This window comes from Lepidothrix coronata, unplaced genomic scaffold (genome assembly GCF_001604755.1).
Source record: "Lepidothrix coronata isolate B3197 unplaced genomic scaffold, Lepidothrix_coronata-1.0 Scaffold168, whole genome shotgun sequence".
NCBI classification, from domain to species: domain Eukaryota; kingdom Metazoa; phylum Chordata; class Aves; order Passeriformes; family Pipridae; genus Lepidothrix; species Lepidothrix coronata.
This window is the reverse complement of record NW_016690348.1, coordinates 1799782-1822652: the sequence shown is the minus strand read 5'-3', so window position 1 is coordinate 1822652 and position 22871 is coordinate 1799782. Positions and strand designations below refer to the sequence as shown.

General features: G+C 36.1%; 2 protein-coding genes across 5 annotated transcripts in view; one reads left to right on the top strand and one right to left on the bottom strand.

The window, feature by feature from the left end:
- CHRM5 (cholinergic receptor muscarinic 5) overlaps positions 1-22871 on the top strand; it is a 55969-nt gene that overhangs the window by 4333 nt on the left and 28765 nt on the right. Inside the window, exons 1-2 of one of the 4 annotated variants that reach the window (XM_017829730.1) lie at positions 4557-4720; positions 4994-5235. The gene's annotated coding sequence lies outside the window, so the exon portion shown is untranslated. Of the gene's footprint in view, positions 1-4556; positions 4905-4932; positions 5236-22871 lie in introns of those variants that run through there. The other 3 variants (XM_017829731.1, XM_017829732.1, XM_017829729.1) reach the window with 3 other exon arrangements.
- Positions 1-22871, bottom strand: part of AVEN (apoptosis and caspase activation inhibitor) — a 97834-nt gene that overhangs the window by 54273 nt on the left and 20690 nt on the right. The window contains exon 2 of the mRNA XM_017829735.1: positions 21412-21592. Within this exon, the coding sequence (XP_017685224.1) occupies positions 21412-21592 (181 nt within the window). The remainder of the gene's footprint in view (positions 1-21411; positions 21593-22871) is intronic.

Sequence of the window (22871 nt, the reverse complement as noted above, 5' to 3'; positions counted from 1 at the left end):
GCTTTTGTGTTTTTAAGTCAAAAATTACTCGGTGATAATTGTACAACTGATTTCAAAAATTTAAAACTTTGAAGATTTTTATTTATACACACATTGATTATTTAATCTTTTTTTTTAAGAAATGTACAATATATTCTATATTGAACACTGAAAAATACAGGTTTGCACATGAGTTTTATTTAGCTGGAAGGTAATCAAATATTCCACTCAAAACAGAATTATTTAATCTTCAATAACAAATAATTATTGATATGAGATCACAACAAACAAACACACCCTCAAAGAAAAACGGAAAAAGAATAAGGCAGAAGAGTATTTTGTTCATAAAGGCAAGAACTACTTGTAAGCAACAAAAGAAGCAGCAATAATGACAACATTTTCTTCAGAACATTAGCTCTGCAGTGATTAAAAAATTCTGATAGATACACTGCTTTTCTCTGAAAAGCAACGACTACTTATCAACTTCCTTGAAACAGGTAATCTGATAAAATTCTCAAAAAGGAAAATGTTTAAAAGTTTTTTCTAACACTATGTCTTCTTTTTTTTTCCAACACTCTGTCTTCTTTTTTTTTCCCCTCAATTTCTTTACATTACTAACATTAATGATTATCATGCATTTTATAATCTGTAGAAACAGTTGACTGAGATACAGCTTTACTGATCACTCAGTTTTATTAGAAAAATGTTTTTTCCAATATATTTGACAAATTATTTTCATACAGTAGGGGTAATATTTGACCTTTAAGACTTGAAGAATCCATAATTATTAATCATGAATGGACTAACACAGACTAACACATGGCTTAATACTATTTGCAAAGCTATCAGCTTTGATACTGTAAATATTAAATATCACCAAGATTCCCATGAAATTTCAGTGAGCTTTTAATTCAAATGCTCACACAAAGTGCAAAATGTTTTTAAAGCAAACATTGTGCTCACTTCTTAAGTAACTTTTACAAAGCACTTTTCTTAAAGCAGGTAAGTGCATTATTCACCCTAGATCTGATTTTTGGGTGCAGTTTCAACCTGTTGCTAACCAAAGCTACATAGTAGTTATTTTGAGGTTTTTGGCTATAACGTGTACACTCAAAAAAGTAGGAACTGAAACAGAAGTCTGTCCAAGAAGTACAGGACTTCTTCCTCACTGCAAATTAACTTTTCTGCTATCAGAAAGTAATCACAGAATCACAGAATATGCTGAGTTGGAAGGGACCCACAAGGACCTTCAGCCATTAGCCCTGCACAGGACCATCCCCAAGAGTCACACCATGTGCTTGAGAGGATCATCCAAACACTTCTTGAACTCTATCAGGCATAGTGCTGTGACCACCTCCCTGGGGAGCCTGTTCCAGTGCCCAACCATCCTCTGGGTGAAGAACTTTTTTTTTATTCCCCACCTTAACCTTCCCTTGTTGCATTTTCGGGCCTTTCCTTCGGTTCTTTTCCTTGTTCCCCCCGGGGAGGCGTTCCTTTTTTGCCCTTCTTTTTCCCTTCCCAGGGCCTTTGCGGTTTGCATTGGGTTTTCCCTTCGTTTTCTCTTCTTCAGGCTGAACAGACCAAGTGACCTCAGCCACCCCTCATATGGCTTTCCCTCAAGGCCCTTCACCACCCTCACTGCCCTCCTTTGGACACTCTCTAAGAGCTTAATATCTTTCTTCTATTGTGGTGCCCAAAACTGCACACAATATTCAAGATGAGGCCGCCCCAGTGCAGAGCAGAGTGGGACAATCCCCTCCACCGACTGGCTGGCAATGCTTTGACTGATGCCCCCCAGGACAGGGTTGGCCCTCCCGGCTGCCAGGGCACTGCTGATTCATGTTCAACTTGCCAACGACCAGGACTTCAGGTGCCTTTCCGTGGCACTGCTTTCCAGCATCTCATTCCCCAGTCCATACATCCAGGGTTGCCCTGTCCCAGGTGCAGTATCCAGCACTTTCCCTTGTTGAACTTCCTATGGTTGGTGATTGCCCAGTCCTCTAATTTGTGGAGGTCTCTCTGCAGGGCCTCCCTGACTTTGAGGGAGTCAACAGTTCCTCCCAGTTTTGTGTTATCTGCAAACTTGTTTAGTATCCCCCTTACAGTTCTGCAACATGCCTCTGATCCAAATGAAAATATGTAGAGGGATGTAGCCAGCCCCCTGCGAGTACTTGCTCCTGGCTTAGAGGTTCAAGAACTTCATGTCAACTGACACTGTTTACAGATATGGAATCCCTCATCACGCCATCCTGTGCGTGCAAGATAACCAAACTCTGCAAGAAGTAATCACATAGTACAGCACTGATAGCCATATACTAGATATCCAGGCACAAGACAGACTATAGGACCTTCAGAGTGCTCAGTGGTGCATGCTTGAAGCTTTTGCTACTTCAGTAGCAATATTCTCCACCAGAGATGTTATTTATCCCCTTTAGTCATGCAGCTTATATATATATAGCTTATTCTTGCTACAGCTTGACCAAATGGAAAAGATTTTCAGAACACCATGCTAAAAATACAATTCCTCTTCTTCATGCTGTAGTCAAGGTTGAAAATTTTAACCAGCTTCATCTTCAGAGTTTGAATTCTTAACACCAATCATCTCCTTATCTTACACTCAGATTGCATATCAAGATGTCAGGACCACTGTCATCAACTAAATTTTAACGTGCTACTTTATCCAAGTTTATCCTCATCTCTGGGTTTGAGACAACAGAATACTTGATACTTTTTATAGTAACATACAAATAGCTCAGGTTACCTTGTTCTGAAGAGGGGAAAAAAGTGGGGTTTATAGATGTATGTCTATATGTGCACTTGCACATGTGTGTATTAAAACACTCCTCAGTTATTTTGTGCTTCAGGACTTCTTATGGGGATAATCACAGAGTAGATATTTGAGTCCTCTGTTTTGGGATTTGCAAGGAGGGAAGCAGACCAGGCTAGCATTGTCTCCCAAAAGGTTATCTAAGAATACAAAGGTTGTGCCTTGTCAGATTCCAAACACTTGGAAGGTTTTCATAAGAATCAGCACTTTCATGAAATATCCTGATATATTTAGGACACTTGGAGTTCAGCTTAGGCTATCAACTCCAGGCATGGATTGTATGCTTGAGGACAGAAATCATGACACAGAAAGTGTTAATATTATTTCAGAAAGTATGCCTCATTCCAGTACTTTCAGCGTGGACTTTACATCATATACCCATTGTAACCTTGGCAACTCAACTTCTTACCTAAAGAGCAAGATTGACAACTTAAGATTTAAAGTTACAGTCATCATATTTTACAAGGCTTGGATTTGGTCTTGAGCTAGACAGAATGCAAGCTAGAGACTGAAAGTATTCCAAAAGTTATTTGATGTGATGTAAGGGCATTATTGATGTTATCATTATTGACTGCATAAACCAAAAAAAAGCTTTATCCAGATACTCTTCATGATTTCATAATAAGAAAGATGAAGATAACTTTGCTGCTTCAATAAAACCAAACTAAGGCAAATTATGAGAGCAAACAAGTACAAACCAGTAGAAGTAGCCCCTTCACCTACTGTGTCTTTGATGTGGTTTATGTTTCATCCCAGTTTTAAAGTAGTGTTTTCTTTCTCTCATCATTTTATCTCTTCTTTACCTTCAATGCACAGAAGGCAAAAAAAAAAATTGATTGTAAACATTTTTTTGTCAACATATTTTCAAAGAAAATTTACACTAAGTAAGGTTCCAAAGAGAAAAAAAAAAAAAAGAGAGAGAAACTATATTCTAAGGAAAAGTTCCGAATGTCACATTATTTTTCCCACAATCAGCATACGTTGCCCCTAACAACACTGAATCAGTGAATGAAGATTTTATCCATCATATTTTAAGACAGATTTATGAAGGCTTATGCTACATTGAAGTGACTAAATATATATAATTTCTTACATATTAATCCTAAGAGTGTGGTTACTTAACATTAAATCAGACGATTTACATTTCCAAATTAATTAGAAATGGATTTGTGAGTCAGTCTTTGATACGAAGTGTGCAGTGAGTTTGAACACCATCTTCATACACAGAGTTCTTTTAAAAATATTTTTTTTTAACATTAAGGTTTCCTTTTGCAGGGCAAAAAACCCAAATGTGTAGGCTTAATCTGCACATTAAGGTATAAGTGAAAACCCACAAGACTACAACCACGTTTCCCCAGTGAAAGGCTACATGAAGCAAAACACAAACCACGATTTTCAAAGCAAATCTTTTGGAACATCTTTTTGATAAAAAGCTAGCTATGAATTGACCTTACCCTGAATGGCGTTTTTAACCCTATGCATGACATCCACCATGTCAAAACAACTCTGGTCTGTTTTACCTGATCATATCCCAAAACCACATTTTTTTCCTGGTTTGTTTCTTGATGACAAGCTGCTAAAACACAGAGAACCTATCAAACCTAGTATTATCATCTGCTGCTTTTTTCTTCTAGTACATACTGCTGTCCATCAGAAGAAATAATTAATGGTTCTATTATGTATGAAATCGTCATCCTGTCAGTTCAGTGACTGGTTTGAATAGCTCATATCTGCTACTCATTGATGCCATGCGTGCTCACTGTCCTGAGAGATGACAAAACACTACACCCTTTGGGATTTTTTTTCCCCTCTGCTCTAAAGCAGCATTTCACATCTGTGTCTGACAGAAGCATAAGGAGCTGAGAGAGGCAGACCTTCACCATCCTTCACAGAATAATGTTGCATGGATTAAAAGTTAAGACCTGATGTCTACTGATCCTGCATATTTCCTACAAAAATCTAAAATGTGGAGGCTACCAAATATGCAGGAAAATAACTTTTCAGTGTTGGAATAGCACCAGAAAACAGATCAAATTTACTGGATTCTAAATATTTAAATGATTTTTTAAATGGGTGCTGAATACTTGAGTTAACTGGGGTCGGTGCATTTGCCTTTTTTTTTTTTTTTTTTATTGGTGGGGAGGGGAAGATGCCAAGTTCACAGGTTCTTTTTTGTTACCTGATTAGGGCAGAATAAACAAAAATGCTGAATGTGGAAGAAATCAGATACTGGAGATACCTGGAAATAAACTGGAAACAACTAATACCACAAGACCGAAGCAGCAGTGAACAACAAGATGCTGTGGAAAAGAAATCACAAGACGAGAGTGCACAATGCATTTCAAATAGGAAAAAGCTTCCTATCTGCTGAGTGAGTCTCAGTATATTCTGACAGAGCACAGACAAAGCTTCAATCAAATATCTCCTAGGTAAGTTTTTATTTCATATACTGCTTTAATTGTTTATCACAATAACATATACTTTCATGTATGGACAATAACTCAATGAATTTAAATTTCTTTACACTGATACTGAAGTTTGAATCATTCTATGCCAGAAATTTGATGTTCTTAGATTTCCTATACTGTTCAAATAACAGATCTCTTTTAATATTAAGGTTATTCAAAGGAAAAACTATTAAATGCTCTCTCTTGATGTATACTAGAGTGAAATATATCTTAAGATTTAAATCCTTTAAAATATTTTAATACCTATGTCCATGCATGGGTGTTTAAGAAAAAAAATGAATAAAAAGCCACATTTCCAAAAAAAAATTTACTGCACTTCATTATCTATATAATCTAGCAAAGCAAACAATGTTTTGCACCCCAGCAGCAGATGTAAAAGGTTATCTTTCATTACAGAATAATGAATCTTTGTTTATATAAAAGGATATTAAACAAAGCTAGAAGTGTTGCTTAGTTATTTATGAAAGGTAAACTACAGCACAATAAGGAAACAGCACCATGTTAATACACCCCAAGGTACTGTGTACAGAGTTTCAATCAGAAGATTGGACAGCTAAAGTATAAAAAAGAAGGTACAGGTCATCTCATTTTTTTAACTCATTTGGAGCATTCACAACACAAGTCACATTGACATGAATTCTATATGGAAATAACATGCAAAACATTTTAGAATGAGATTCTAACGTCTAGTAGGTCTTGAAAAATAAACACTGTATCTGTTAATCAAAAAACTATACTTAGAAGTCATAGAGAAAGCTACCTTTGCTCAAACACAAAAAACCTCCCACAATCCTTGAAACTAAAAAAGCATTAAGAGTCATATATCATTTAACATACCATTTTATAGTATCACACTGGTAATTTTGTATGCAACAGCAGCTTTGAAAAACTACGGCTTTGTTCCTACTGTTTTTTTCTGATTTTGCACATTTTTTTCTATTTACTAAGATGCAATATTTCTTCTTCTAGCACTGTTTTAAGTATCTCCTCTACTTCTCTTTGTATCACTTCCCTCATTTCTATTTAGCACATCTTATTATATGATATTCTTATTTACTGTAACCAGCAGTTCTTTTCTTGTTTTTTTCCCTTTTTATGTTTTGCTAACTTACTAAAATAATCTCTCTTCCTGATACTTGCTAAAGACAGACTCATTTGCTATTCACAAACACCTCTTTTGAACTCTTCATTTATGCACAAAGAATTTATGAATTCTACCAAGTGCTAGAAGACTAAACTTACTTGCCAAAGACAAAAAAAATCAAGTTGATATGAGACAAGGCTCATCATAATATCAGGAGTCAACAGCATACTCCAAAAATAACGGAATTCCTACCAGACAAGATATGTGAAACAAACTCTGCAGGAGAGGGGTCATCTCATGCACATTACTGTAGAGTACTTTATATATCTGAAATTCTTTCTACAAGGTCACACTTCGCACTGCCATAGAAGGGGGAAAAACTCATGTCTCTAAACACTGACACTTAGGTCTTCTGTTTAATACAGGCAAAGTCTATTAGTCTAACCCTTTTCCACTTTCCCATTTGCTGTCCCTAATGAGAACTTAATGGAATTTTTGCTAGTGCACCTATAACTCAGCCATTTTGTTGCTGACAGCTTCCAGCATTCTCTACATTTCCCCAATTTCTGTCCTTCTCTTTTATAAGTAGCTCCAATTGGTCAATCGAACATCTCTCAGTCATTTTCTTCCTCTGTCTCACTTCACACATTCAAGTGATCCAGTAAGAATTCTCCCTGTCTCCTTACGGCTCCTATACTACAGGCACTGATACTTTGTCTCACATCTAACGAACCAGGAAAAAACCATCAGTTAAGAAGTAGGTTCTGTACAACACAAACCGAAACAATACGGTGACAAGTTTTCAATAACACCAGTTCAGAATTTCCATAACTTGAACCATCAAAGCCTACTACTACAACTCGATAACATTTGCAACAAGCAGCAGATGCAATACAGCTTTTGTCAGCTGATTTCAGAACACAGCTTTGTTTCTGCTGAATTTGGTTCAGAGTTGGAAGTAAAAAACAGAGAAAAATAAGAATTGGAATTCAACCTTTGATTCTCCAGTCACTGCTCTCACATCGGAAAAGTTTGAGTTTTTGCCTCCTCTTTTGTAAAAGATATTGTTTATCACAGCTTTAAAACAAACAAATAAAAAAGCCCACCAAAAAAAAGGGTGATTATTCAATGAAGCTCTCAAAAGGCTTACTCAAAACTTAGTGGTTTAGAAACTTAAGAACTGAGAGTTGCAGTTAGGGCTTTTTAAGCTATGAACAAGTGGAAAGCTTTCTTACAGGAAGAATTGGATACAACTAACATTTTTTGAAATATGTAATAATTTTAAAAGGTAGACTTTTTCAGACGTATGCATTAATAATTTTAAGTCATCAAGATAAATGCTATTTTTAAGTGCATTATTTCTCTTACTTATCCTCAAAGAATTCAGATGCATTAACTAAGTGAACAGTTCATCACGAAGTTCCAAAACCTAAACTTCCACGCAACCAGAAATAAATATATCATAAAATGTTTTCCAAAATGTGTAATTACGTAAAATCACCTCACCTGAAAGCAGTAAGTCAATATTTATTTTTCCAGCAGTTGTTCAAGGATCGCTAAGCATCTGACAAGGATATCTTTTCATTTCCTCTGTACTAAGCTGTTTGTATTTGTGAAATGAATAAATCACATCACAAAAATAACTACAGTCAATTGCCTAGAGAGGATGTCTGCTTAGCAAAACGGCACATGTGGTACATACAAACAGGACACCCTTCCCAACTAATTCAGCAAGTAAGAAATATTAAAGTGGCAAGATATGGTATAATAAACCTTTTAGAAATCATGCAAATGAGACACAAACCAAAAATGCAAACTGCTCCTTAAAGGCAGTTATCAGTTAACAGAAATCCACACCAAATATTCTGAGTTGTAAGGGTCCCATAAGGATCACTGAGTCCAATTCCTAAGAGAATGGCCTATACAGGGATTAAACCCACAACCCTGGTGTTATTAGCACCATGCTCTTACCAACTGAGCTAATCTCAGGGTCTAATGCACCTAGCAGCACAGACTTGTAGGTATACATACTCAGACCTGGTGGCCTATTTTCTGCATTCACTTTCATGTCTACTCAAGACTATTATGTTACAAGTAAAACACAAGACACTTTTACACTTCTATCTTTTTATTAAGAGATAGAGCTTATATAACCTAACAGAACTTATGCTCCTATAGTTAAATCACTGACCCAATATGTCCATTTCACCTTGAGTTACAGATGAATACAAAATTCTCCGCAGCCAGTTGCATCTCTCTCAAGCCCTTTCATTAAATAATCCCCTGCCTCCAAAAATTACTGTAATGAGAAAAAAGGAACTAAAACACATCAAACCATTTGTGCTGTAGATACATGAAGATAATATTATGTAGTACTTCCAATCACATCCAAAGAGACATATTCCAGAAAGCCAAATTGACTGACATTGGTTATATTCATATCCCTCTTTTTTTGGTGTTGAATAAACAGGCAGTGCCAGTTCAGGCAAAAGCAGTTTATAAGTAATAAGGCACAGTGACAGACCTTCAGGCCTCTATCAGTATGAACTCTGACTTAAAAGCTTACATACATTTACATAAGGCTTACATACATTTACAGCAAATAGACAGTGCTTTGTGAAGGGGTCTGACATGGCAAAGCAGTATCTGCAAAGAAAGAAACTTTGTTATGGTAGATGAAACTGTGTGCTCCTCAAAACCTGCAGCCCTGTAGCCTCAACTTAGATCTGTTCAGCTCATTCCTCTCTGTTGTCTGGTGGTCCTTTTGACTGCCGGTCCTTGACGAACTTGCAGGCAAAGCCTGCCTCCACACTTTAAATCTTAATTAACCAAATCCTGTATCACATTTTTCCTTTTTCCCAGGATTGATATCACATACATGGACCTACAGTTACCTAAATCATTCCATTTGATAGCATTTTTTCAGTATTCTAGAAAAACATTCTTTTGTCTTCTTCAACACTCCCGAAATGATGAGACATTAAAAATATCCATTTGTATAGTCTGCCTCATTGAGCAGTATCGATGCTTTACAAAGAATTCAACTTGCTACTCCCCTACTATATACCTGTACATCAAGCAGTGGTAAAGTAAGCAAGCTTGCTAAAAATATTAAAATTACGGAAAAATGAATCCTTTACAGTACCTCAATACCTTCCAATAGCTTTGAACTGACACCATCTCAAACTTTAAATATTAATTTAGTGATTCCACAGTTTACAACAGGGAAGAGAGAAGAACATCACTTGGGAAAGGTCACATCATATCGAATTAGAGGCTCCATACAGCTCCAAATTCTGCACAACAGTGTCCAACAGCGTAAGTCTAAGGAAGCCTGAAAATAGGGCACACACATCGGGATACTTCCTCAGAATTATTCTGCCAGCCTCTAGCTATTTGCAGTTCAGGGATTTCTTGAGCCAGAGATAATGTCTTATTTATACAATAACCTTTTCCAGTTGTTTTTGAACTTGTACAAAATTTCAGTTTCCACAAGACCCTGTGACAGACGTCCTTTCTTTGTTTCGAATTTGCTGCCAGATACCTTCATTCAATATTCCCTACTTCTTACACTAGAAGACATAATAGTAATTTCTTATTCATGATATCCATCTTCATGATTTCACAGACAGCAATGGCATACTGTTCTCAGTCATCTATTTTGGGGTTGAAGAGGTTGAAGGCCTCTATTCTACTCTACTCATACCATCCTTAGCCACACCTTATATATAAATTCTTCCAATGCTGTTAGTTTTCCTGCTGCCTTTTGCTGTACAATTGCTTCCTTGTGGAGCCTCTGCGATCTGAACTGGAAAAAGTTACACAGTATGCCTGTGTCACCGATTTATGTGGTGACAAAACCGTGATGTGTTTTCTGTTTTGCTCTCTATTATTTTCCTAATTTCTATGGTTCATTTGCTTTCAACTAGTGAAGAGTAACAATCACCTCAGACGACTTCGAATGTGATGGGGGCTGTTTACACACACACAATGTACATCACTTAATCTGCAATGAGTTTAAATCTGCCATTTTTGTGGGGTTTTATTGTAACTCTCTGCAGTCCTCAGGCTATACAGAATTAGAGGGGAAATCATATGCACACCTTAAAAAGGAAGGTAACAACACATCAGATCAATTCAAGCGCCCAGTGCGACAACCGGCTCTGAGGGATTCACAGAATTACAGAACACCTGGGGTTGGAAGGGATCTCTAGAGTGTCAAAAGCCTTGTTGTAGTCAAGGTAGACATATTTAAATCACAACTGACAACAGCTTTTAACAGTAGCTGTACTAAGAAATATGCCCTAAGTCAACCGATAACTAGTTCATAACTTACTTTGATGACTGTTCCTATTATTCAGAAAAGCTCACCCAATCAGAAATGGTTTATTTGGCTTTGTAATCTATGAATTTTACTGTCTTTGTAAAATTTTTCAGGGAAAGAAACAACAGCAAGTTACCCTTCCTCAAATTTGCCCCAAACCTTACTGAAACTGACTTTTTTATTGTATTTCCTATTTCATGTCTTGCAAGTTAAAAAATGAAGGAACTATACTTCAAAGATGTTTGTTGGTAGTATTTTATCTCTAACATCTAAAAGTAAATAATGGCAAACACTATGTCACCTAACAATTAAAATAATGTTTTAAAAATGTGTTGCAAGGAGAGGAGGAAATGGAATAATTTCTAAGTTTAGCAGTGCAAAGCTGTCAGAACTCAGATACCTAAAAACAGGCTCTAGAAAAAAATTCATTTTCTTAAACACCTATACATACTCTTCTTAATAGGCTGTTTGAGAATTTTTACCTATTCTAATATAAATTAGATAAATTAGCTCTAATGTCATTATGTGGATATCATTTCTTCCTGACTGGTATCATAGGTGTACAATATCACTGTTACCAAAATATATGTTGTCCATGTTACATTTTCCCTGGATTAACCTACTGTGCTTTCCTTTCATGATTAAATGAACTCTAGTCACATGAAGTTACATTGCAAGTGTGGTTGTTTGATGCTTCAGTTTTCAAAAATGCATTACAGTAGTTTCTTATCGTACAGTATAGCTTGCTCAGTGAGTTATTTCTGTAACAGAACAAACTATTTCAATAGTCCTTTTTGAATGAAATAATTTCAATTTTCAGTCAGTCTGGGAGATTGACAGACTTCAGGAATAGAGCTCAGATTGTTTTATTCTAGATACTTAGAAAAAAACATTGCCTATAGCATCTGTCACCACCATAAAGCATTTGCAATTGTGCGGTAAAATTATTACCTCTCTCTGTAGCTTTTTTTTAACTAAAAAAAGTCCTTCTGGTTTTCTTAATTCATGACAAAATTTAGACCATAAATACTTTTTTCCTCTACTGAGCAAGTTCGTAAACTTAAGTTTTTAATTCATACTCCCAACTGTGCTTCCCAAAGGGGTTCCATTGTTCGCTTCCTCAGTTTCCTATAACCACTGCAGCAATGGAAAATGGTAGTATGTTAAAATACTTTAAAGTAGGAAGGTTTGCAAATAGAAACCCCCCAAGAACTATTATAGGAGTCTTCTATTAATAAATGAACAGCCAAAAGAAAAATGTTAAACTTCAGATGAACAGATAAACTGTTTTGAAGTACAGGTACTAAACAGAAATAATCACTAGGGGCTTTTTGTAGTTGTTGGGATTTTTTTTTTTAACACAAAGATAACATGACCAAATCAAACACTTAAAGACTTTAAAACGCTTTGTCTCTAGTTAAATGTTACTTTACACGAAGATATTTATAAAGACCAATTTTCTTTGACAAGCTAAACTGTGCTTGTAAGGTACAGGTATGAGATCTGATGCTTTCAGATTACATTTCTACAAGTTAATTTAGTCATCTCATACTTGTAGGCAATTTTCCTCTAAGTGACTAGATTGTTCTTCCTGGAGACTTCTACTCCTCCCTTCTTTCTCTTCCTCCTCCTCATTTTTCATATTCAAATACAACTCAGAAAAATAAAGTTGTCTATGGGACAGAAAGACGATATATAAAACCAAGAGCAAGTGAACACTTAATAAGGCATTATGAAATGAACAAAGAAAAAAGATAAAGGAAGGGGGAGACAGAATCATGTGGAGTTAAAAAAAAGCAAGAGAGAATGTAGTCCCTTATTTGCATTAGAAAATTTACTTGTCAATATTCTAACTGCAAATGTACATTAAAATAAATCAGAAGTAGGCATCTGGATTTAATCCAATTTAATCCAATACACATGCATGCTACCACCAAAAAGAGAGCTCTTGCTTCTTTCCTTACTATTACTAATAGCAATTCTTGTATTTCCCTGATTCCACAAGATCTTTCCCTTCTCACCAGCTGTTCCATTTCATGTTCCTGCCAACTCTTTTGCACTATTCATGCAGTCAAATCAGGCAACTAGATCCATATCTGGTGATGGGCCAAATCCATAATATCACTGAACTGTCTTTCAAACTCTTTTCTCCAGAAGACAGGAGGCAATCATAATTTAGTATCAAGGGCAGAAGCAAAATATAAAGCAACTTCAAATTTTGTCCTGCTGAAATCTATCTTCTAACAACTTTAGAAACATTAAGTACACATAGAAGAAAAACCCAACCAACTCTAACAAGGCTCCATCAGTAAAGAAGTCAGGGCAAAAGCGCTGTTTTCCATTAAAACTGCTTTGGTACACTTTCTTGGGCATTCGAAGGGTGTCGGAACACTACAAACAGAATATCTTTTCCTGAACAGTAAAAATTGTATAGACTTTCTCTCTGGAATTATTACTCTTGCACCCATAGCACTTTATTTACTCAGAAAAATCTAATTCAGATTAGCTCCCATTACCACTGAACTGTCAGTTTAAAATATTTGACTTTCCAAAACTTCCATTCTGCCAGCATTTTCCCAGCAGTAAGTTAACCAAGTGTCTCAAATGAAAATTTCTTTGCTGTAAATATCTGCAATTATGGCCTATCGAGCCTTTATGACACAAAAATCAGTAGAATTATATCATTGTATTAAAGCATTCCACCTTGAATTAGTTCTTCCACCTTGCCCCTCACATTTTGTGATACACACTTTTCAGTGACACATTTTCTGCATATTGAAGAACATGCATATACTCAAGGAAAAGAAACACATTATCACAGGCTGTTTTCAATCAACAGTATAAAAAGTAGAGAGAGTACAATCAGTTTCACAATCCAAATTATGTGCAACAGATTCAGAAATACCATGCTTTATAAAGTGAGATGATGAGTGTGTACTGTCAAAGGAAGGTCATCTGATTCACATTCCAGTAAAGGTTGAAAATGAGTCAGAACCAAAGAAAATATAATTCTTCCCCACTTGCACCCTATTCTGACCCTCAAACATGCTTTGTATTAAAAGAGTTTTTAGTTCACAAATTTACACATGCAGAAGGTTAGATTTGCAAGAAAGGACAACAGGATATAAGAGTTCCCTTGAGGGTGGAATAGTTAACATAACTCTTGTTTTGAAACAAAAACTTTGGCAAATCTCAATATGCCTTTGACGTTCTTCAAGAAAATTACTCAAATCTAGATAAAAAATAAGCTGTTTCGGAAAAAAAACAAATCTTTTAAATGCTTAAAAGAGCCATCTTCCTATATAGCACCCAGAAATGCCAAAGACGCCACTTCCCTAATGAGCTGAGAGTGAAGAACAGGCAAGAGAACATAGACTAGATGAGGAGCTAACGTGATTTAGACAGGTACAAAAATATGAGGCAGGAGAAGGATCAAAAGAAAGCCTAGACTAGAAGTTGGATGTAGGAACTGGAAATTCTTGAGCAACAAGATGAGATCAAGGAAAGAATCACCTCAAAATGAATAGCTGTGACTCCAAAAGTATTAAAAGAAGAGAAGGACTAAGAGAGCCCAAACCATCAGTAGAAGATTTGAGGAGAAATTTCAGGACCACAGATGGGATAAGAAGAAAGGAGAAGCTGCATACAAGATTAAGGAAGAAACAGGCATTCTATTCCCTTTAGAGCAGTATCTACTTCACAGCCCTTCTTTCACTCCAAAACCAATGTTTAGAAATAGCACTGCTCCCTGCAAACAAATTTCTGACAATCTTGCAAGGAGAATAGGTCTCTCAGTCTCTTCTGAGACACAATCTGATCACAACCCTGCTTTGGAGCATTCATCAATGAACAAGGAAGCGTTCCCATCACAGCTATTTTGTTTGTTAACTGATATTTGGAATAAATGTATCCTTATGAGAAATGGAACAACAAATGAAGTTCCTGTAATAAAACAAAAATTCCAAGAAAGGGGGAATGGCAGAAAATAAATAAAAAGTAGTAAAAATAGGTGTAAGGGAACAGGAACGTAGTGGCAATAACATACTGAATTTTAAAAATTAGTACTGGAATATGAAATGTACCATCTGAGTACAAGAGTCAGAGTAATTCAGTTTTGGTTATGGGATTTCAGTGGCAGGAATGTCAGACATGTGGCAGAGACCGTGATGACCAACAGGAGGCCTAGTCAGACAGAACAGTTTAAGGGGCACTATTAAAGACAAAGGACATTATTACACAGAAGAAACAGTGAATCACGTCAGTAGACATTTTTATCTACCTCTCAAGCCTACAAATATCAAGTAGCGGACATGACAACAGCAAGACAGGAATAAGGACAAATTGCTCCACATTTAAACTTACTGATTTGTGATTTCATAACTAAAACACACTTCAACACAATTCAGCAGAAATAACATCAATATATAGAAGCGGTAAAAGATTAAGATGCAATGTTAGAGAAGGATGCTGGTCAGAAAACTTTTTAAATCCAGAAATCTGGAACTTAACAAATAAGTTAAGTGCACTCAAGATGTGAAAAATCTAAAGATTATGGAAAAGCTTACTGCACTGATTTTATTAGGAAGAAAATTTAACCCCTTTAGTCTGCGAATCTTACTCTATTCAGTTCTATATCATAAAGCATACAAATTTCTCTGAAACATTGAAAACTTTCAGATTTTTCTTTTATTACTTACCATTAGTAATGCAGTACTATCACTGACACATATATAGCCACGTATTTCTAAGATATCAGAATGTTAAAATTAAGACATTATCCTACACTTACGTACATTTAAATTATAGAGTCACATTATACTTCTCCACTTCAATCACAGTTTTGGTTACATTTTATATAAAACTTAGGAGGGAAAAAGGTTCAGATATGAAAGCATATATAATGAGTACAGATTACCTATTACAGGAAAACACGTTTATCAAGAAAATGTAATTAATACTTAAAATCTGGCACCCCCTATTTCTAGTTCAGATCAAAAAAAAAATATGACAGCTTGGCTTGTCTGATTAGAAAAAAAAAAAAAGAAGAATTTCTGTAATGTTAGGAATAGTTCAGGAGGAAGCACTGAGCAGATGGAGAACTGGCTTCCACTGACGCCTAGGCCTGTGATTTTACTGCAAATCTTTATTGTGGAAGGTTTTTTGCTGTTTGTTTGAGAAGACAGGGAGTAGGGAAGAGACTGCATTTTTGTTGATTTCAGATACTTACAGGTACATAAACCAGCAGTATCTCTCAGGTCTATTAACAACCCCAAAGTTGCAGACTGCCCTGGGCATAACTGTTGCAACTAAAACATATGCAAGTGGAAGTGAGACCACTTGGATTAAAAGCCTCCACAGATGGGAAATGTTTTTTCGAAAAGAAAAGGAAAGTTCTAATGTGCTGGAATGCATCTAGAAGGAGAAGCAGGATAGGAGAGCATGGCATGGAAACTCAGAGAACGTTTAGGGAATTAAGTAGTAAAAAACGGAGAATGAAGTAGTAAAAAACGGAGAACATGAGGAAAGATGCAAGTAAAGCACATTCCCACACCCATTTAGTTATGGAGTGCATAAACTAGGAACTAGGAACACTCTCTGTTACCACCCCTAGTGCAAAAGTGTAATCATCTTTCAAGACCAGTAACCTGGTACTAACATCAAAGGTGTTGATAAGTAATAAGAAGTAAGCAATACTGCTATGTTCTGCATGGAGCTCATATCACCTGATGAACAGCAAGAACATGAAGTTTTGCATCAGCTGAATTTCTGACCAAGTAAGAAGTAGCAGAAGTTGGCAAATACCACTGCAAAGCGGGACCTCGATACATACAGTAATCCAAAGCAACAATAAGTTAGGCATTTCTGTAAAAAACACTGATTTTCAGCTATTCTCTAGAATTTTAAAACTCAAAGGATTTTTTCTTAGCAACTGAACCACGTCCTGCTATTGCCATTCTTTTTGTTTGAGCAGAATTAAAATTAAAAATATGAAACAAGAAAACTGTCTTACTCTTCACTCTACTTTTTTTTCCCCAAATCTCTGTCAGTATATATGTAAGATAGAAAAGTTGAAGGAAAACCTATCTTTAACACAAGCCTTGCTTTACAAGTTTATGTATTCAGGTTTTTTAAGACAGCCAAACATCTTCTGAATACTTTTAATTCTCAGTTATATATTGACAATGTAAATGACAAAAAAATGCAGCAATATATTACAAGAGATACATCAAAATTAAACAGAGACCCAAAAGCAAGAGGTTAAAAAAACAAAACAAGAGGGTTTTAGGGAAGGGAATATTACTGCTACTTCATCATTCCTATACTTATTGTTCATTACTATTATGCTCCAGTAACTGCTCTTTTGATTTTTGTTCCATGTTTTTTATTGTATTCAAGGGCTCGGTACCTACAGAAATTATATCTATTCTATATATGTATTCAAAACCATTCTGCCAGTTTTGTTTGAACTACACAGCATTTCTTTTCTTACCCTTTAAGGCATCAGAATTATTCAGCCATGGCCTAAAAAACCAAATGGGAAAAAAATTCATGTCCATAATTACATTTTTTCATCTTGATAATCATCATATTTGCAATTCAGCACATTATTATTGAGGCATGTATGTTGGCAATTTTTGGCTGTGGTACTGCTAATGCCTACCACGTTTAAAGAAAAGTGATCAAGTCCCTGGATATATTTTGATCAGCTCTATAATAAGATTTTAAAAATATATTTTTAAACCTAAAGCATCTATTCAGAGAGAAAAACCTAATAAACAAGTTAAGTCTATTGTAGGTCACTTAACCCTCATCTGTCAAAAAATGAGGGCAGTTCTTCAAACATGGCAGAATTCTGCTAGCAAAGTAAGGTTATCCTATCACTTCCACTTCTCTTGTTCTTTACGCTTCAACAGCATTTTTACTAAATTGATTCAAGACATATTCCCTGAAGGCTCCACAATGGACTCGTATTCTACATCAGCTAGACATTAAAAGCAGTACAGAAAAGTTTGTTTTGCTATTTTCAAGGTTAATTAAAAATAAATAAATTATAAAATGCTAAAAAAAAGGAATGAAACATACTTAAAAACTTATCACCCTACCTTACACACAAATATAATAAGCCCTAAGAAAGAAGCTCTATCAGGTTAGTGACATCAGCTGTTACCAAAGCCACATGGAAGTTCTTAAGACTATTTTCAGCTGCCTTTTGAACTACTCGGTATGAAATTTTCCGTGTCTACTCTTTGCTTCAGGTAGCTTTTCCTTTTCCCTCCCCTAAGCACTACCTTTTAAAGAAACCCAGAGAATGGCTGGAACATTTTTATACTGTGAGAGAACCTGAGAGGCTGTAACCACTTTCCTGCCCTGAACTGGTAACTTGAAGTCAGACTGGACAATGCTTTTTTATGAAAGAGGTACACTGTGCTCTTTTTGCGAAAATATGACCTGACTTAGCCAAGGTACAAGCTTCTAGAAATCAAAGTTTGTACCTATTTTTTGCAAGATCTGCTGGAGCTTAACAACCAACCACCAAACACCCTCAGTGGCCTTGTCATCTGAATGTGCAAGGTAACTGAATTAAGTTTTCTCTAACCTCTAGCTATGAGTGAAGAGTCAGATTTTCACTGTAAAAGAATCACAGAATATTCTGAGTTGGAAGGGACCCACAAGAATCTTCAAGTCCAACTCTTTGATGAGTTGGCCCATCCAGGGATTGAACACACAGCATTGGCATTTCTGCAGCCTCAACTATGCTGATATCCCTAACACAGTTGAAAACAGTGGCCTGTCACTTCACATTGTTGAGTAACTAAGGAGAATTTAGGGTGGAGAAAAAAGGGAAGAAACAGCTTGTAGTGGATACCAGAATTGGACGCTTGAAAGAATAAAGTGGGATTGACCAGACAATGAAAGAAGCTAAGAGGAATGTAAAATGGGGTAGTGGATTAAACCAAAATGAGCAATGCCAAGCAGAACAATGCAGACCTGGGGATCACCAGGACTGGATAGAATGAGGGACAGATATTCTATCTCTGACACAATCTGACTGAGTTGGATTTTAATAAAAGTATGTGGAAAGGAGATGGCTCACAACAAAAGACTGAAAAAAGACCCATCAACAGGAATCAGACAAGACGAAAAAACAGCAGAAGCAAGGGAAAGTGAGAAGAATTTGTAGGCAGGCAAGGGCTGGCAGCAGAGAGACAGCATGCAATCAAGAGACGGTCTGGGACTAGTCAGGCCTAAATATTTGCTTGAAAAGACACGATCAGTGCTGCCCTAGAGACTGGCTTGAGGCAGGGAAAAGCTGGAAGTATAGGCAAAAACCTAAAAAAAGTGTTTGTCTTCAAGAAGCTTTTAAAAACGTAAAACAAAACACCCTAAAGACTTAACATCCTCTGCAAGTATCTGCAAACTTCTTTCTCCTCCTCAGAAAAATATCCCACTTTCCACTAATACTGATAAAAATACCATGTAAGAAGCCATAACTTTGTTCCTTTCTTAATTCAAGCAACACTAATGTTCATGTACTAAATTTAAAGTTCTAATCCTGCTAATTATTAACCTGACACCTATATCACAGAGCATCTCATTTTGCTATTTTTAGGTTGCTTTTAACTAGAAAATTACACCTAGAAGCACTTTTACAGGATATTAAACAAATATTTGCAGGATATTAAACAACCAGGGCATTTTAATTCCTTGGACATCAGGAATTCCTCCATTTAAGTTTCTCTACTAGAATTAATATTCTGTCTTTATTACATTATGCCAAACTCTTTTTTCTATGCTTTCTCATTCAATTAACAGGATATTTTCTGGGAATAAATCCAATTTTATCTTGAAGGATGACACTCCCTTCAAGATCCTGCATTCAATATTATGGAACCTAAATGTTACATAGGAGAACAGGTTTTTCAATCTGAGTTTTTGCCAAAGAATCCTTAGCTGGCTGCATTAATTACGTTGTTGTGTATCAATAGTAAATCACATGACTTTAAGACTTTTCTAAGCTTCTCTATTATTGAAAAAAGGAAATTTAACTCCATTCCCTCTCCAGTACCCCCTAACTGCTTGTTGCAATTAATTGGATCCATTTTGCAACTTCAGAATGCTAAGCAGAAATATACTAATAGCAGCAATTATCAAATAAAGCACAGGTGCAAGCTTCTTCTCAGATCACTATAAATAAAGATGTCTGTATTCTCAGTTTTCATACATAAGCCAAAAAAAACAACCCTGCCAACATATACTGCTTTTTGACTGCAAGAAATCTGCACTACTGTTTAGAAGGTACTTTTTTCTTCCTCTGAAAGGAAGTACTTTTTTTCATTGCTGTTTCTTATCAATTTATTTTATTGTAAGAGAACGGTCACAATATATCCTCTATCAATCAAAGATTTAGAATTAATACATAGAATGAATATATGAATACTAACAAGATTTTAATTTGAAGCATTGAAAGAATCTAAAGAGTAAAATAAATAGGTTGGCAATAACTGCATTGAAATATAACTCACCAAAAATACATATTAGTAGAGCTAAATCCTATTTTGTTGCAGCCTCAGTTCAAAAGTACTGTTCTTCAGAACAATTTTAAAGACATTCTGAAGGCTAACTACAGAGTTATTAAAGTTTGTTTTAGAAAGCTGAACCATGGATACATGCAGCTCAGAGTAGGTCTCTTGATTTAAGCAGTTTTGAATTGCAGTATCTGCTTTCCTCGGTTACGTACACAGTTCTGAGGTCCATACTGTGCATCTTGACTCCAACACAGTTTACCACGCAACATACCATTCCAAGAAGTCAATACACATTTCATGATCCTATGATTAAAAACTGACAGATTAGGCCCAACTTCACAACGTTCATTGAAACAGAACTTCAGAAATTGATTCTTGAACACAGAAAGGAAGCTCTGGTCTTTGTTTCTTTACTGTACCTAACTTCTAACTTACCCCACCAAGCTGTGGCTGAAAAATCCAGTTATTTAGATTTGGAGATTTCAGAGCTTCCAAGTTGCTAAAAAAAAAACCCATAATACATTGTTTGCAGCTTTCTACTGAATGGTATTCCAACATAATGACACATCTTAGTTTCTAAAATAATTTTAGGTAATTGTTTTTTGTGTAACTGTCTATACTATTCATGTATAGGTAAAAAATCCCAGGATATAGTACAACCTGTCCCTCCACCTCCTCGTTTATTATCTCCTTTAAAGAGGGGAAAACAACTGATCTTTACTTTCCAAGGAGAGTAACACTTGCTATTCACGCACACATCTGTACAGCGCTGATTACAAATCTCAGCCAAAACAAACAACTGCAAGCAGCTGCCTGACTGTTTGCTGTGTTAAGTCATACCAGCAACCTTTTTTGTTTCCTGGAAAGCAACCCAATGACCAAGATCAGCAAAAAATTTATCCTCAGTAGGAATAAACTCAATGTTACTGGATGCTGCACACACTCAGACCCATATTTTCACAAGAAATGCAGCCAGGAGCCCCCTTTTACTTCCCATCTGTCACAGCTCAGTGCAGCCTGGATTCTATAAGGCTGTTCCCATGAAGACTTTGAACACTCCTAAATACATAAATGACAGACTTACTGGACAGATAAGAATAGTGTTCTAGGGTCCTGTTTCATCATCAAGGACAACAGCCAGAAAAGTAGTAATGTTTCAAAATGCAAACCTAAAAAAACCCTATAGACTGGAAAATGCCTACCTGCTGAGCTAAGCAAAACACTGAAGTCTGTTCCTCTCTGTGACTCCCCATGTTCATTCTGTTCCTCTTTTTCTGTATCTTCATAGCGGTTCCAGTTGGAAAATAACTTTCTTCTTGAATAGCATTTCAGTTCTTCCTTCTCTTCTTCCGGTCGTGATTCGGTATCATCGTCCTCCGCTACCTGTGACATTTAAATAGACAGCTAAGCCATTGCAACTCAGCAGCAATTTGTTCTGTATTTAAACTATCATTCATACAAACAACTCCAACCACTGCAATAAAACCCAGAAAGACAAATTTACCTGGATCCTCATCAACATTTTAGATCAGGTGCTACTATCTTCCTGAAGTATAGGTAATTCATGAATAATGTATGTCATTAAAAGCACCTAGTGAAGCTCCAGCTCTTACAGGGCTCAAGCAGTCACACTGATGCCCTCCCATTCTGGAAACCCATAATGTATAGCTTCCTTCCTAAAACTGGTAATGGGTATGGAGTGGAACTAAGAATTTAATCCCAATATCTCTGTCCAAGTGTTGCAGTGATACAGATGATAACTGAAAAAGCTTATGATTGTAGAGCAGAATAAAAAAAAAAATAACAAATTCTGCAGAGAAACATCTTGGAAATGGTTATGTACATAAGAATTTCCATCATAACCAACTACAGTGTCTTACATCAAGTAATATGGAATAATTAATCAAATTAATTTCCTTCATGAAAGCCATTTAATGGAAATAGACATGAAAAAATTAAATAGGCTAGCAGTCAAGCTACTAGCCTAACCTCTTAAAAAGCTCTAGGACCAAAAAGAGAATTCATTGCAGAGTCAACTTAAGATACAAGTGAAAGAGGCATTTGCCACAAGTACTCAACAGCTATGGAAGACTCTCCCGTTTTGAATCCTCTATATATGCAGTTCTCCCAGAGCTGGGGGTTCAGCTGGAATAATCATTGGTTCTCAAACAGAAATATTTGCTTCCTGGAGGAAGGAGCACTCAACAAGCAAGAAAAGAATTGACACCAATCAGAAAAGTTCTGTACAAGACATTTTCTGCAGAGGCTTAAAAAGCACTGAAGAGCTGGAGTAAAGGAGTTGAGAAAGAGGTTCCCACCGGGGTGGCTCCCAACATTCCTGCTGACAGCTCCACTCTCTTTTCTCTCTTTACTTCATCTCTCCTTTCAAACCACAGTGTATTGAAGCCATAGGATTAAATTTTGCTGTCCCAACAATAAGTACATTCTTCATGTCAAGAACAGCAAAATTCCAAGTTAATCTACACTGCTGTAAAGCTTAAAGTCATCTCCCTTCGGTGTAAACTAATTTAAAAAGCAAGAAACCTTTTAGTAAGTCATCATATACCCATAAGCCAAAACACCCTTACAGCTCCCCATCAGATACTGGCTTTAAGGAGGACTTTGGCTTTTATAGTTTAAACCAAATGTAATCCTGAAATAA